The sequence below is a fragment of the Panthera pardus genome, unplaced genomic scaffold, assembly GCF_024362965.1.
Source record: "Panthera pardus isolate Hobbes unplaced genomic scaffold, ASM2436296v1 HiC_scaffold_13, whole genome shotgun sequence".
NCBI classification, from domain to species: Eukaryota; Metazoa; Chordata; class Mammalia; order Carnivora; family Felidae; genus Panthera; species Panthera pardus.
This window is the reverse complement of record NW_026526688.1, coordinates 172437949-172453528: the sequence shown is the minus strand read 5'-3', so window position 1 is coordinate 172453528 and position 15580 is coordinate 172437949. Positions and strand designations below refer to the sequence as shown.

The window sequence follows — 15580 nt, the reverse complement described above, 5'->3', positions numbered from 1 at the left end:
ATTCACAGCACTGCTTCCCATTTCTCTTGACATGCCATCTTCTAGTACAGTGCTTCTCAAATCTTAATGGGAAGGCAGATCACCTAGAGAACTTTTCAAAATGCAGGTTCTGAGTCAGTAGACCGGGGATGAGGACTGAGTTTCTGCATATCTAATAAACTCTCAGATGAGAACAATGTTCCTGATTCACAGTGTACATTTTGAGCAGCAAGGCTCTAGCTATTGGGTATGTACTTGAACGTATACATATGTACACACATATATGCACATGTGTACAAATGTTTACATGCGCAAAATCAAGAAGACACACGTTACCACTTTGGAGAAGGAAAAAGCTAAAGCTGAGTTTACTGAAATGCCGTCCCATCCCAACACTACCCCTGATCTTGTGCTAAGATGAATCATTTATATCAAGTTTCTGTTTTCTAAAACAGCCGTTATTCATAACTTGAAGTTAATGAGTGCGTATTGCTCTCCAGACTCCATTTAAATTGCTTGCACATCTCATTGATTCTGAAAGCCAATGTCATTTTATTGCCCTCGTTTTGATTATATTTTAGAGGTTTATTGATAATCAAATAAACATGAAAGCAAATACCATAATGGATTTTCTGGTTAGTTACTAAAACAACTGGGGTTTTAAGGAGTTTTTCCCCAAGACTCCATTATGGTCTCCCCAGTAAGACATTACTTTGCCCTCAGTAAAGTAGTGTCAATGACAGTGGGCTGCTCTGGAAAGATCTATCTCATTTATATATTTTTGTTTACCATAAAGTCATCTGGATACAGTAAGGAAAACCAGCCTATTAAGATTGCCCTCTGTCTTTCCAGTCCCTTTAGTTATTCATTGTCTAAGAGTAAAGTGAACAGTTAGATAGAGAAGCCTGTTGATTGATAGACCAATAGTGGAAATAATGATGCTAACTAATACTAGCTCTCATTTTTTGAACACCTACTTATTATCAGGCTCTGTATTGTGTGTGCTTTACATATATTCATATTTTGCAAAATGGAATCTCCAGATCTGTCTGTAAGTTATACTTAAGAATGTGTTAATTTTCTACTAATCTGGAGGACGCACTCTGTAACCAAAGACCCGTGTTTGCACTTAAAAGAAAGAAAATAAGTCTAGACCAGAGTCGGCTCTAGGGTAGACTAGTAAGGTGCTTAACTCACCCACAAATGTGAGAGCTTACCTTGCCCCCATGCCTCCCCAAAAAGACAAGGAAACAACTTCAGCCATCTAGATACATATTTTCATGTAAAATTTAAAAAAGCGGGGCACCTGGGTGGCTCAGTCGGTTAAGCATCCGACTTCGGCTCGGGTCATGATCTTGCAGTTTATGAGTTTGAGCCCTGCATCGGGCTCTGTGCTGACTGCTCAGCCTGGAGCCTGCTTTGGATTCTGTGTTTTTCTCTCTCTCTCTGACCCTCCCATGCTCATGCTGTCTCTCTATCTCTCTCTCTCAAAAATAAATAAATGTAAAAAATTTTTAATCAAAATGAATGCAAAAAGATCATGATGAACCAAATATCAACATTTTAAGTAGAGACAAGATCCAGCCCTATACTTGGGCAACTCAGCCTCACTCACCTCCCCATAATCCCAGACGTGCTACAAACTTTCAATAGTTAAAAAATGTCTGAGCTTAAATTTCTAGCTATGTGACCTTAAACAAGTTACTCAACTTTCCTGATTCCTATTTTCTCATCCTTACTTTAGGTTATCATGGTACCTACCTACCTACCTACCAGAATTTCTGTCAAAATTAAATGAGATTAGATAGAAGCAGCACCTAATGTGAAGTCTGGTCTATAATAAACATTCCACTTCTCCTCTTCCTCTTTAAGAGATCCCTCTACAAAGCCATCATATGACATTTCATGTGGCAAGCTTTATACTATGAGCACCTAATCTGTCAATTTCATCCTTTTGATTCCACAGAGCAACAAGAAGGCTGAGGTTCTTAACCCCATGATCAATAGTGTATTGCTAGAGGTAAGTGGCCCCCAGAGAGAAAGTGCTTCTGAATCAAAGCAAATGTTAGAGCTACTTGTTTTGTTTGTCTTTTTCCCAGGCAGCAAGTGTTATTCCAGTTCTAAATCTTATCATCAACAGTCGCTTTTGAGCACATTTGTGTAGCTCAACCAGCTGTAAACCCTTGGGTGAAGCAACAATACCTAATTTTCAAGAATTCCTGATTATAAAGAGAAACGCTAAGCTTGCACGTTATTTCTGTTGCTGTTTCCTCCAGCAGAAGCACATTTCTGCTGCCAAGTTTGACACCAGATTTAACACTGTGATTATTGGCTGCAATGAGGGATTCTTGCTCAATGGTGATTTTTGTAAAAATGAGCCCTTGTCTCCATTCACGATCACCTTTGGTTTAGCCGGGTCTAAGCTTCAGACTAACAATATTGACAAGTTGACTGTTTAGCCTCTGTCTGTTCAGTGACCAGAGGCACTGTCCTCAGAGATCACTCACTCCCTGGCCTGTCGGCTCACCAGGACCTTGTAACACTGATACGAAGCTGTCCCGATACTGCTGTGGTTTTACCAGAAGCCAGTGACGGAAGAGAGAAGAGGCCCCGGAGGCCACATTCCCGAGTCGTAGTCACGGTGTCCTACCTGTGGCTGGTGGAGGAAAACCTTCCATCAGGGGCCCAGCTATAAGGACCTGGCACATCTATAGCCCCAGGGCACCCAGCTGAAGCCACGGGTGTTAACCAGTTTGAACACGGGCAAATGCATATACAGTAGTTTTTTGTTGTCTGAAGTAGCTGTCAATTGCAGCTTTTGGAAATTACCAAATTCAAGTCAGGGAAGGCTACCTATATATTTATAATGTTTGTAGAAATTGTGCCTTACTGTTAGGGAAAACTACCAAGGTACAAAAGTAACAAAGTGGTGACATCAAGTGTTACCATTTAGGACACAGCCATGCAGTGGGATGAAGTCAACCAGAAGGGACAAGGAGCTATAGGGGCAGGTTCTGGAGGACACAGCTAAGAGGAAAGCCAGGCAGTCAGATGCAGAATATGGAACAAGAAAATGTCTCCCCTGGCCACCCAGAAGGCATCGGCAGATTAATTTACTATGTCAGCCATGAAGAATATGAAGTCAAGTGTTTATTTATTTCCCCGGTGGGAGTTTTCTTATGTTTTAGTGACCTGAAACATTACATAGCCTCTCGACCGACCGCGGTATGCAAGAATACCACAGAGCATTGCTTCACTATATGCTAACTAATTTGGATGTAAATTTTAAAAAATAAAAAATAAAGTTAAAAAAAATTCTTAAAAAAAAAACAATACCACAGAACATGAATGGCAACATCAAATATCCAAACCAAGTAGAAGGTACCCATATGCATTCAAGGATTTGCCATGAATGATTACACAGTACTATCTCCAGTTCGCTTTATGTAGCCCATTCCTGTTTATTCATCTCTAGGTTAGGGCAAACTAGAGCTTCCTTCATACTGTGCTTTTGTGTTATTTCAGGACAGTGGGGTTGGTCTGGGAGAGGAATAGGGAAGACTGGATATATTTGGTCATGAATATACACATATCGATGTAGCCTCAAAGTCCATGGAAATGACTTGCCTCATGTGAAGTGAATTCTTCTATTAGTATAGGTAATTAAGAGCTGAACGCATTTCATCCAAAGGACTGTGTTTACAATTGCCTTAAGCACCAACATTAAAGGAAAAATATTTTACAATATTGTGAGGTTTGCAAGGAGGGACCATTATCAAACTGGAAGGATTGTCAAGGTTGAACTCTGCAAACAACCCTTGAGCCACATTTCTCCCTTCTCCCAGGGCTGCAATAGCACGACGTACATCCAGGATGCCTTCCAGCTGCTGCTGCCTGTGCTGCAGGTCTCACACATCCAGACCAGTTGTTCAGAAGCACAGCCGTGACCTGGCCAGACTCCCATCTAGTGAAAGAAAAGGCAGGCCACATTGCTCTGTTATATATCAGTGAAGGGGATGTTCTCTGCACATCTGGCCACAGACGCCCCTTTGAGGACTCTACAAGCAATTTTGCACGGACAGTATGGAGAACGCAAGTTGAGAGAGAATATCATTTCTCTTAATGTATATGGTTGTTTTTACAAATAAGTGTATTTCCTTTATGTTAATTTAAGTTTACAAGGCTTTATATTGATAATTTCCTTTAATTTGAAGTTCATTCACCAATATTCATTTCCATTTTCCTGGTCAAGCATGCTATATTTAGAAATTCATGGGTAGATCCTATACTTTTTATTTAATCCTTTAAATTCCTACCTTTAAATGTCCCATTCTTATGGTATTACTTTAAATCAAATCTTATACTGAACTTAGTTTTGTCACATAAATATGGCAAAGATAACACTACTTACAGATATTACCTATTATAGTAAAAGAGAAACCTAAGTATCTCTTTATAGTAATTCATTCTGAAAACAAGCTTTCATTGAACTCCTACTGCGTGCTCACAATAGAAGAACATGATCTGAACCCAGGAAAAGAGTAGTTAGGTACTCTAAGTAATCTTTATGCCCAATGCGGGACTCAGACTCACAACCCCGAGATCAAGTTGCAAGCTCCATCAACTGAGCCAGCCAGGTGCCCCTAGACAGATGCTCTAAAAGAGGATTAATAATAATTCTTAAAATGCTTAAAAATACTAATAAATTTTCCAAACCTTAAGAGGTTTGATGAGCAAGGTAAAACTAGTGTTTTTGTTTTTTTTAATGTTCTGCTCTTCGATGTATTCTTGTATTTTTCCATACTCCTTGGACTTTTTGATCCCAAACTTTATATATGGCGTGAAAATATATATGAAAGGGGGGTACTAAAAGAGTATTCAGTTTAAACTAGACTTTTTGTGACCATAAGTACATGATAGCATAATTACAAAGCCTGGAAATATCCGAATAGAAAATTAAAGGGATTTGAACACAACACACCCCCAGACTGCATCTTTAACTCCGAGTCAAGCTATTGTATAAATACACACATCACACTCCCCAGTGGTAAATACCACCATCGCTTCTAAAGGGCAGAAAATACGGATGTGTGGCTTGACTAAGTGGTAGATTGATCCATGACAGATTTCACTGAAGACCCTGTGGCCAGGAGAGGCATTGTCTGTGAACACTTCTCCTGAGCTCCATACACTCATTCTGGTGGGGGTTCATCCGAGCTCCATCAGCATCCCGACGGGCATTGTCACAAGATGTCTTGCTCCCTGGTTCTCTCTAAGGCAAATGAACCTTGTAGTTTTATAGGGGTGAAAATCCTTTGTTCACATATGCTTTCCCTCCCCTGATAGAGTAGACTGCCTATGTTCCATACAGGCAAAGTAGGAATATTTTAATATTATCCTATGTCTTATTAGCATTTTACTTGTGTCCTACATTTCATTTTGTGTATCTCCTGAAACAACCAAATAGAAAACATAAGAATAATTATTTACAATCTGGAAAAGAACTCTCTGAGGAATCAATTAAAGATGCTTTTTTTTCTATTGTTTTTTGATTGCCTGAAATGTTTCTGATATTAAGTCTAGAGAAAAATTAACTGCCAAAAATGCAATTACCTCTTCATAAATTTTGTAGGTATTGTGTACAGAGCAGAGGAAAGGACTTAGATTTACGATTTCTCCACAACAGATTTTTTAGCATCAGATGGATTTCTAGATGTTAACTGGAAATGTAATAGAAACAAGTAGTTTCAAAGGAACCAGATTCCCAGAAACAGGCTTTAAGCCCAACTTCACCCATATAGTTTATAGAAAAATTTTTAATCACAAAATGAAATAGAAATCTGTAAAAGAATAAAAGAAACAATTGTTCTTTAAAAAGTGGTTGACGTTATTTACATTGCATTTGCATATCTTTTAATGATAAAATATCAAAGGTTGCCAGGTAGAAACATAGGCTGACAGATGATTCCTGGGGCCTAGCTCAATGGTCTGTGAATTACATTATTTAACAGAGAATAATCACTTAAAATATATCCACCCTCCAGGATTGCTCTCTTTCAATACTGTTTTTCATCATCACTTTTAAATAATTGCTTCTTCGCTTTGCTTTAAAACCTAGCAAAGCACAGGATCCAAATCTGGGCAAATGTCAATCAGTTACTGAATGAATGATTTAGCAGGCTTACTTTGGAAGTTTTGTATTCCTTCAATAATCCTTTACATAAATTGGGTTCGTTTCACTCTTTGCAATTACCCTGAACAAGTGTGCCAGTTTTTTTTCTTACATCAAGTGCAAACTAAGTTCCAGTCTAAATAATGAATGTAGTCCTATGCCTGTGCCTTATTAAATAAAAAACATCAAAAGTGTATTTCCAATTCAAAGCAAAATGCATCCAAGAAAAATTGCTTTGGGGTATTGATACATACAGCTCTAAAGGGTAAAAATTGAGCCCCAAATCTTAAAGCAGAGGCGTAAGCTTGAATATTCTATCCCACTGAGGACAGAATTCTGTCTTTTCTCTGGGTCTCACATGGCTGCACGTCACACTCATGATTAAATGAGTAGTGTGACAAGCTGAGGCGGTGGCAGGAGTCAGCTGGGGTATGCAGCAGCCTCAGCGACACCAACTAAGGAACCATGGACCTCAGCAGCAGAGCTCAGAGGGGATGAAGAAGCACCAGCCTGGGGTGGGTTAAAGGAAGCTGCTAAATGTAGAAGTCTGAACCCAGAAATGAGAGCATTTCCTGTGCTTCGTAGAAGTCAGCTGACCCACCAGGAGCTCTCCTATCTGGAAAGTCACCTTCTGCACAGGCCAGCCATGCTGCACTTTTTAGAAACAAGAGCAGGCAGATTTCAATCAAAGCCATCGCAGAGGTCTAGGAATAACATCTTAGGGAAGTAATTTAGCAAAAATGCAAAAAAAAAACAAAAACAAAAAAACAAAAAACCTATTTCTCTTCTTTTGTAAAAAAAATAGGGAGAGATGATAGATAGATAGATAGATAGATAGATAGATAGATAGATAGATATAGATAGATATAGGTAGGTAGGTAGGTAGGCAGATAGAGTGTATGCTGAACAGATGGGGTGGATCATAATACATGATTTCAATCCATGTTTAATTTTGTAAGTGAAATTATTCTTCAGCATCAAGGTAATTTTTGTAATGTAAAATTTGCCCTTTGATCTTCCTCTTAAGGATGCTCTCCATTCTGGGGGCACCTGGGGGGCTCAGTCAGGTGAGCATCTGACCTCCGCTCAGGTCATGATCTCGCCATTCCTGAGTTCGATCCCTGCATCAGGCTCTGTGCTGACGGCTCATAGCCCAGAGCCTGCTTTAGGTTCTGTGTCTCCCTCTCTCTCTGCTCCTCCCCCACTCATGCTCTCTCTCTCTCTCTCTCTCTCTCTCTCTCTCTCTCTCTCCTTCAAAAATAAACATCAAAAAAAAAACTTTTTTAATGAAAGATTTTTTTTTAATTTAAAAAGGATGTCCTGAATTATGATACTCAGATCCAGGCTCAACTTGGTTTCTGAAATGATTGTGTTTGTGAAGGCACATCAGAAGAGATCACACTGAAAACCCATCTTAAAACTGCAATTTTGCCTTCACAGCCACCCTTCACATAAAAGAAAAAATCATGCGGTTCACCATGTGTTTTGTTTTTCTAGATATCTCATAATTTATTCAGGTTTATGTTCATTTTCTGTATGTTCACCCATAATAGATATTCCTCTACAATATCCACTATTAAACAAATCTGAGGAGAGGCATCATTCTTTTCATCTTTTTTTTTTGCTTAGATCTGAAAATATCTGAGTTATCCTGTCCTTTGAGCATCTTACCTTTAGTAACTATTAAATTATTACAATCCAATGGTAAGAGATGGTGTATTTGCTATTTCTGGCATCTAGGGTCCTCATCGACTGGGAATAGAAGATGAATATAGTTAGAATTTTGTGTTGGGATTTAAGCTACATTTGCCTTTGTATGGATCAGAGAATATTTTCCTCTGCATGAGTTGTCAGCCAAAAAGCAATGGGATTATGTCTGCCTTTGGTCACTGCTGACTCACTTGACAGGCCTGTCTCTTCTATTAGTCTCAAAGGAATTCTATACTGCAGAAGAATAATATGTACAATTTTTATATGCCTGCAATGAGTACAGAATTTAGGGTGATTCAGAGATGATCCATCTCCCTGCCCTGGGTTTCACCGCTGGGCTTCTAGAACTGCCATTTGGAGGAAAAAGCCAGCGTAGAAGCCAAGGCCAGATGGATGGAACCTTGGCAAAAAGCAAAGCTAAGCCTCTGCCTTTGAGTCCCTGCCATCTTTCTCCTTTTTCTCTCTCAGGATTTTTTTTTGACAGTTAGTAAATGCCTCTCTTCCAGGATCAGCTTTTACAGTCCTGACTATCTCTTCTATATCTCTTCTTCCCTTTCCCTTTCTCTATGTTTATGCTATCCTTTTCCCAATTACCTCATCAGAAAACAATCCATCCAAAAGATTGCAATAATAATAAATAATATGTATTTACTATCTGCAGGACACTGTGCCGACTGTTTTATAAGCATTATCCCATTTAATCTCCATAATTCCAGTATTGGGTAGATATTATTACAATCTCCACTGCCCAAATGAGAAGAACACTGAACCACAGAGACATTATATAATTCATCCAACGTTACACAACTAGTAAAACAGAGTCAGGATTCAAACCCAGGGCAGTTTGACCTGACTAGCTAGCACCTGAAAGTATTATGCACAGCCTCCAAACAAAAGAAACATAATCTGTTATTTTTAGAGACATCTGAACACTTACATGTTTAGCTCTCTTTACACCATGAGGTGGATTTGTAGCTGAAAGGTTTGGTTGTCAGCTTTGGTTGTTTCCATGCAACTGAGGACAAACTGAGACTAAAGAGACACAGAATGAAGCCACACAAGGTCACCCCTGGATTATTCTCACCCCAGGCTAGCCACATCACTGGCTTCACAGACATTTACAACAAGCAGCTTCCTGGCCATCAACACAGCATCCTGTCTCACAGGTGCCTTTGATATGCCTAAAATGGCTCCATTTCCTCCTCCCCTCCCCCCTTCCCTGGTGCCAGGGAAACGTGTAAATCACCACCCTTCCCTTCCTGAAAATCCTTAACCCTTTACTACCTGCCTGGAACATTGGGACTTTTTTTGTTTTCCTTGCCTTGAAGATTATCGACTCATCTAGGCAGCTGTTTAGCTATCCTTTAGTACCAGGTGCTGTGAGATACTAATAAATGTTTTAAAGATGTACTAAATAACGCCTTCTTTTCTCTAAACTTGGTGTTGTTCTCTACAAAGCCCAAGAAATGATGGTGGTGATGGCAGTAGTGGTGGCATTCTTATTTACTGAGTGCTTACTATGTTCCAGACACTTTACCTCTGTGATCTCATTTAATCCCCAATGTCAGTCTTATGAGATAGCTACTATTATCGTACCCATTTTGCAGATGAAAAAGAAAGCTCAAAGGGATTAAATAATTTCTACGTTATCCAACTCGTAATTGGAAGAGCCAAGGTTTATGTCCGGGCACTATATAAAATGCTAGACAGAGCCCATGGACAAGCAGATATCTGGTCATAAAAAGGACTCTCCCTTGGGTTGAGTTCTCTTCAGCCAACATCTGGGCTCTTTTCTTCCCATCCTGTGGCTCCAGGCAGAGATAAATTGTTCCACAAATCTCCCAGTCAGAGGCCTAACCACATTTTTTTCCTGCCAGTGCCTCTGATTCCAAGAGAAGGTGGGCAACCTATATACATCCCATTCTCTCTCATGTGATAAACCTCATATTGAGTGATCCATTTCTCACTGAAACCAATGATTGCCTTTTTTGACACTTGTGTAGAAAAGCTCTGGTTTGCTATCTCTGCAGAAAAAAAAAAAAAGAATCCATAACTAGGAAATGTGATAAAGGACAAGAAACCAAATGATGAACAACAGGGCAGAAAGACTGGCCAGGCCATTTATGTCAGAAAGAATTATTTGGTCCTAGAGGGCATCTTCTGTCAGGGATGTATAGGATACTTTCATTCCAGAAAGCCTCACAGCTCCCTCCCTCACTTGTTCCACATCTTTATTTAAAATCCACCTTCTCAGCAAGATCTCTTCAGGTTGAATTTCAGCCTTCCCAATATTTTATATTCCCTTTCCCTCCTTTGTTTTTTTCTCCATAGGATGTATCATTAGCTAACATCCTTTGTATCTTACTTGTCTATTATATGTCTCTTGCACTAGGATGTAAATTCCATAAGACAGAGATATTTTTTTTTGTTACCATATTCCCAACACCCAAAGCTGGTGCTTGGCACATAGTAGGTGCTCAGCAATTATTTATTGAATGAACAAATACATCAAAGTCTGTAAAAACTGAATGAGAGGATGGAAACAACCATATTATAGGGCAATTAATGAGAGAATGTCTGGTTGAGTTACATTATAAACTGTTAACTATTGAAGTAATTGTGTCCATTTTAATGGTATTTGATGTTTTAGGAAAAATGGATATGATTTGGAGGCTTAGAAATATATGAACATTTTTTCCATTAAAGTGAATGAAATTTACATTTTTTACTTAGAAGAATTCACTCTATGAGAGATTTTTCAAGACTCTTTGTCAGGCATGGATAGACTATGATGAAAAATTAAGGCCACTTAAGGGCCCCTGGTGGCTTAGTCAATTAAGCATTGGATTCTTGCTTTGGCTCAGGTCATGATCTCATGGTTCATGGGATCAAGACCTATGTCAGGCTGTGCCAACAGTGTGGAGCCTGCTTGGGATACTCTCTCCCATGCTCTCTACCCCACCCCCACTTGCATGATCTCTCTCTCTCTCTCTCTCTCTCTGTCTATCTCTCTCTCTCAAAAATAAACATTTAAAAAGAATTAAAACCCAGACACCTGGGTGGCTCAGTCAGTTGAACATCCAACTCTTGATTTCAGCTCAGGTCATGATCTCACAGTTCAAGCCATGCATCTGGCTCTGTACTTACAGCCTGGAGTCTGCTTGGGATTCTCTCTCTCTCCTCTCTCTCTCTCTGCTCCTCCCCCACTCCCATGCTCACTTGTGTGCTCTCTCTCTCACTCTCTCTCCCTCAAAGTAAATAAATAAACTTAAAAAAATTAAAACCACCTAAATAAGTAACTATGGTATACTGATGCTGTGGAATAATATGCAACAGTTAAAAAGAATAAAAAGAATATGCCTTAGTCATTTTGGACTAGTATAACAAACACAGCATAGACTGCCTAGCTTAAAGAACAAACATTTATTTCTCCAGTTCTGGAGGTTGGGCAGTCCAAGATCATGGTGCCAGCAGATCCAGTGTCATGGGAGAGCCCACTTCCTGGTTTGCAGATGGCTGTCTTTTCATTGTATCCTCACATGGCAGAGAGCAGAGAGAGAGCCAGGAAACAAGCTCTCTGCATCTCTTCTTATAAGGGCATTGGTCCCATTCATGAGGGTTCCCCTCTTACCACCCAAATACCTCCCAAAGGCCCCATTTCCAAAACACTAGGGATTAGTCTTGAACATATGAATTTTGGGGGACACAAACATTCAGTCCATAGCACAATGGAATAGACCTCTGTACTAACAGATCTCCAAGATGTATTATGCAGCGCAAAAAGAAAGTCACAGTATGGCACTTGTAGAAAGTCTATCTAAAATAACACATGCACCCACATCCCTAAAGAAGATCTAGAAAGATACACGTATAACTACAATTTTGTGACCAGGGATGGAAAGGGTTGTGATAAGGTGGAGGAGAACCTCAGAATTTTGTATAGTGATTAAAGGGGACTCCAGTGTTATTTGTAATAATTAAATATTTTTATAATGAAAATGTATTAATGGATGACTTATGTAACAACATTTTTAAAAATCAAAACAACAAGCAAAAGAAAATTGCTTCTGATCAGGGAGATAGGGGATAGGACCCTGCCAATGACTTCAAGTATAGAACACACAAATTATTTTTCAATAGAAGAACCAGAAATGTGAGTGAAGGCATCTACATGCTTTGGATTTCTTCATCATCAATATTCCTATAAGGTTCTAAGACAAATTTGATGACCATGCAAATTTCTTTTTCCTTTCCTCAGAGAAGCCCAACCCAAATGCATAGTTTGTAAAGGCTGTGATGATGTAAACAGAAAAATTTGTCATTTCCATCCCATTGGAGAAGGACTCCAAAAACTTTCTCAGCCAGATAGTCTCTGTAATCTTCCTACTAAACCCAAACAGCTCTGAGATACATAATGGCCAAAGAAGCAATTTCAAAAACTTCTGGAGGGAAACACCACACAAATGAACGAGTCTGTGGTTCAGAGTTATTAGCTTGATGCCCAAATGCATATCATATTTGCAAGAGGCAGTTTACAATCTGCTCTTCTTGACAAGTGTAGCACAAGGGGATTTAAATCCCTGCATTTGCAATTTCTGTCTCTCTCCAAATTTATGGCAAAATTGTAGACACGAATAATGTGTCAGGGTTGAATGAATTGAGGTCTCTGCTCTCCTCCTACAGCTCCATTTCATTCAAAGGAGAGTAATAAATGGAAAGTAAAGCAAAGTCTCAGTAGATAACGAATCTGAATCCTAATGACCTTCCTGAACTACAAAATGGATTTGTAACTTATTTGGCATTGCCCAGACTATTTGGTGCCTGTAGTGAGGTGTGAAAACATTTGGGCCATTTTGGGCCACAACTCTGCATTTTAGGCATTTCCTCAATGATTCATGAAGGGTCAGAACTACCTTTCCCTGGCAAGGTAAAAATCTATCAATGGTAATGAAAGACTCGTTTCCATCCTGCCCTGTACACTACCTTGATGAGGTTGTGATTGATTATTAAGGAGTCTTGATCTGTTCTGCAGCCCCTGGGACCATAGCATGACCATTTATATAAGATATGGGTGTTATAAGTTAATGCCTGCTATGCCATACCTCTCTTTCTTTTAAAACCACTTGGTCTTTGGCAAGGATTATAAAGACTCACATTTACTCTAGCGAGGTCATGTGCAGAATAACATGTTTGCTTGCTGAACAGTACCCAGTCTGTCACTTGGCTGGTCATCTCTATCTGGATTTGCTGCAAACACAGCAGTTGGTCAGTCATTGCTAGGTCATTGATACCTAATGAGAATAATATATGTCAAATGGTCTGAAATTAGTTGGCTGAAAAAATGAAAGACTTGTTGATTTTTAAAAGCAGGAATAAAGTCCTCCATGTTTTGCATCCGAATATTGCCTTTTTGTCTCTTTGAGGTAATCATGTTTTTTTCTTTCCAGGGCTAAAATGGAAACAAGTCATGAGGTAAAGAGAACATCTATTGATTTTTATGAACCTATACTGTTCGTTCATTCAGTCATCAGCCATTCATATATCTGTACTAGGTCCGCAACATCTATTGTGTGTGTTCAATTTGAAATTCACTTTGCCCTTGTCTCATCCAAAATAATGTAAATCAGTTTGAGCAAAGAAATCCAGTAGGTATATTCATGGTTTCTGCAAACACCCTACTCTATGCTAATGACACCCAAATTTCTACCTTGAACCCTGACATCACTCCTAAATTCCAACCAGAGTCAACTTCCTACCAGACATCTGTACATCAGTATTTGGTATCCCACTAAACTTAATCTGAATATGTCCAAATTAAATTCATAATCTTTCCTTCTCCTCCTGCATTCTCTGTTGGATGCACAGTGTTACTTCTGCCAGAAGCCTAGCTGTCACCCTAGGCTGCTGCTTCTCTTTACTGTCAACACCTAGTTGCCAAGTGCTATTGCTTACTTTTTTGTGTATCTTCCTCCATCCCATTGCCCCTGTCTTTTTTTCTTTTTTTTTTTTAGAGAGAGAGAGCACGCACACTAGTGGGGAAGAGAAGCAGAGGGACATAGAAAATCTTAAGCAGGCTCCACACTCAGTGTGGAGCTCAGCATAGGGCTTAATCCCATAGTCCTGGGAATATGACCTGAGCAGAAATCAAGAGTCAGATGTTTGGCGGGCGCATGCACCATCTGCTAGGGTGGTCGTTTTCCACACTCTAATTTTTTGAGTAACGGCGCCATCTTATCCTGGGCATTTGTTCATTGAAAATCTGTGGCTCAGAACAGATTTATTGGTCGGCTCTGTCTGTTGTTCGTCTTTTGGTTACCTGTTGGCCATCATTTGAACTACACCTGGATGTGCATATCTCAAATTCATGCCATTTACCATGGGGATCTCTGGTTTTGAGCTACTGATGCAGCCTTTCGCTCAGAGAATTGGGTTGAATTGAGCTAATTATTGCTCAGACCCTCAAAATAAAAAAATACTTGACCTTAAAAAAAAAAGTCAGATATTCAACCAACCGAGCCACCCAAGCACCCCTCCATTGCTCCAGTCTTGTTTCACTTTTTTCTTATCTGTTCTATGAACTAGTGTAATAGATATTGAAGGGTAGCAGAATATGCCACCCAGTATATGACTGTAGGAGATCAGGATGTGCTACTCCAAAATATGCTGCTTTGGTATGTTGATTACTTTGAGCTGTAGGCACTTGAAAAACAGCAAATGCAGGAAGAAGTTTTTCTGAACTCCCCTTATCTTCCTAAAGACAGATCCCCAAAAAGAAACTCAGTTGTCATAAATCCCTTCCCCTGGAGTTTCAACAATCAGAGAAGATTGACTCTTATTACAGGACACAAGACTAGAAGTAACACCACATCCAAATGGACTTTGGAACAACCTGTCATACCTCATCTGTTCTTCTCAGTGCCCACTTATCTTTCCTAAAAATCATTTACTTTTCCCTGAGAGGCCTACATCTCCATCCCCTTTCCCTATTAAGATGGTATATAAGCCTGAATTCTAAGCCACTTCTCTGAGTTACTCATTTTCCCCTGGGTATCTCTAATGTTACGTGAGGTTACAAGTTAGTAAACATCTGTTTGTTTTTCTCTTGTTAATGTGATTTTTACTATAAGGGTCTCAGTGAAGAACTCAGAAGGGTAGAGGGGAAAATGATTTCTCCTCTTCCACAACACCAGCCTGATGTCAGGACAGGCCCCAGGCCCCCTCCATTAAGATGGTGTCAGCACAGACTCTCTGAGAGTGCAAATCTGGTTACTCCCCTGATCCAAACCTTCACTGGCTGGCCTCAGCATTCCTTTACAGTCTGGTCCTACATTTTCCAGCACCTTCATCAGTTCCTCATCAACTCAAGGATCAAACTCACAGAGATTCTTGCTGGCTGCCCCCAGCACCATGCTCCCTCTCAACCTCTATGTAGTAGCAATTGAACATATGCAGCTACCACCATGCATTGACTAGATAGAGCCCATGAAGGACCTTCATGGATTGAAGTATTGAACAATATTGATGACATCATAGAACAACACATTCCAAAATCAATACAGTATCATTAGCACAAATGAAAATGTGCTTTAGGGGCACCTGAGTGGCTCTGTCGGTTAAGCATCTGACTTCAGCTTAGGTCATGATCTCGTGGTTCATGGGTTAGAGCCCTGGGTTAGGCTCTCTGCTGTCAGGGCAGAGCCTACTTCAGATCCTCTGTCC

General features: G+C 39.7%; 1 protein-coding gene across 5 annotated transcripts in view; it reads left to right on the top strand.

Moving 5' to 3' along the window:
• Positions 1 to 6366, top strand: part of FAM114A1 (family with sequence similarity 114 member A1) — a 68750-nt gene extending 62384 nt beyond the window's left edge. For all 5 annotated transcript variants that reach the window (XM_019414166.2, XM_019414174.2, XM_053901622.1 and 2 more), the window contains 2 exons: positions 1946 to 1999; positions 3825 to 6366. In XM_019414166.2, the coding sequence (XP_019269711.2) occupies positions 1946 to 1999; positions 3825 to 3926 (156 nt within the window). In that variant the 3' untranslated portion in view covers positions 3927 to 6366. The remainder of the gene's footprint in view (positions 1 to 1945; positions 2000 to 3824) is intronic.
• Positions 6367 to 15580: the final 9214 nt, after the last annotated feature.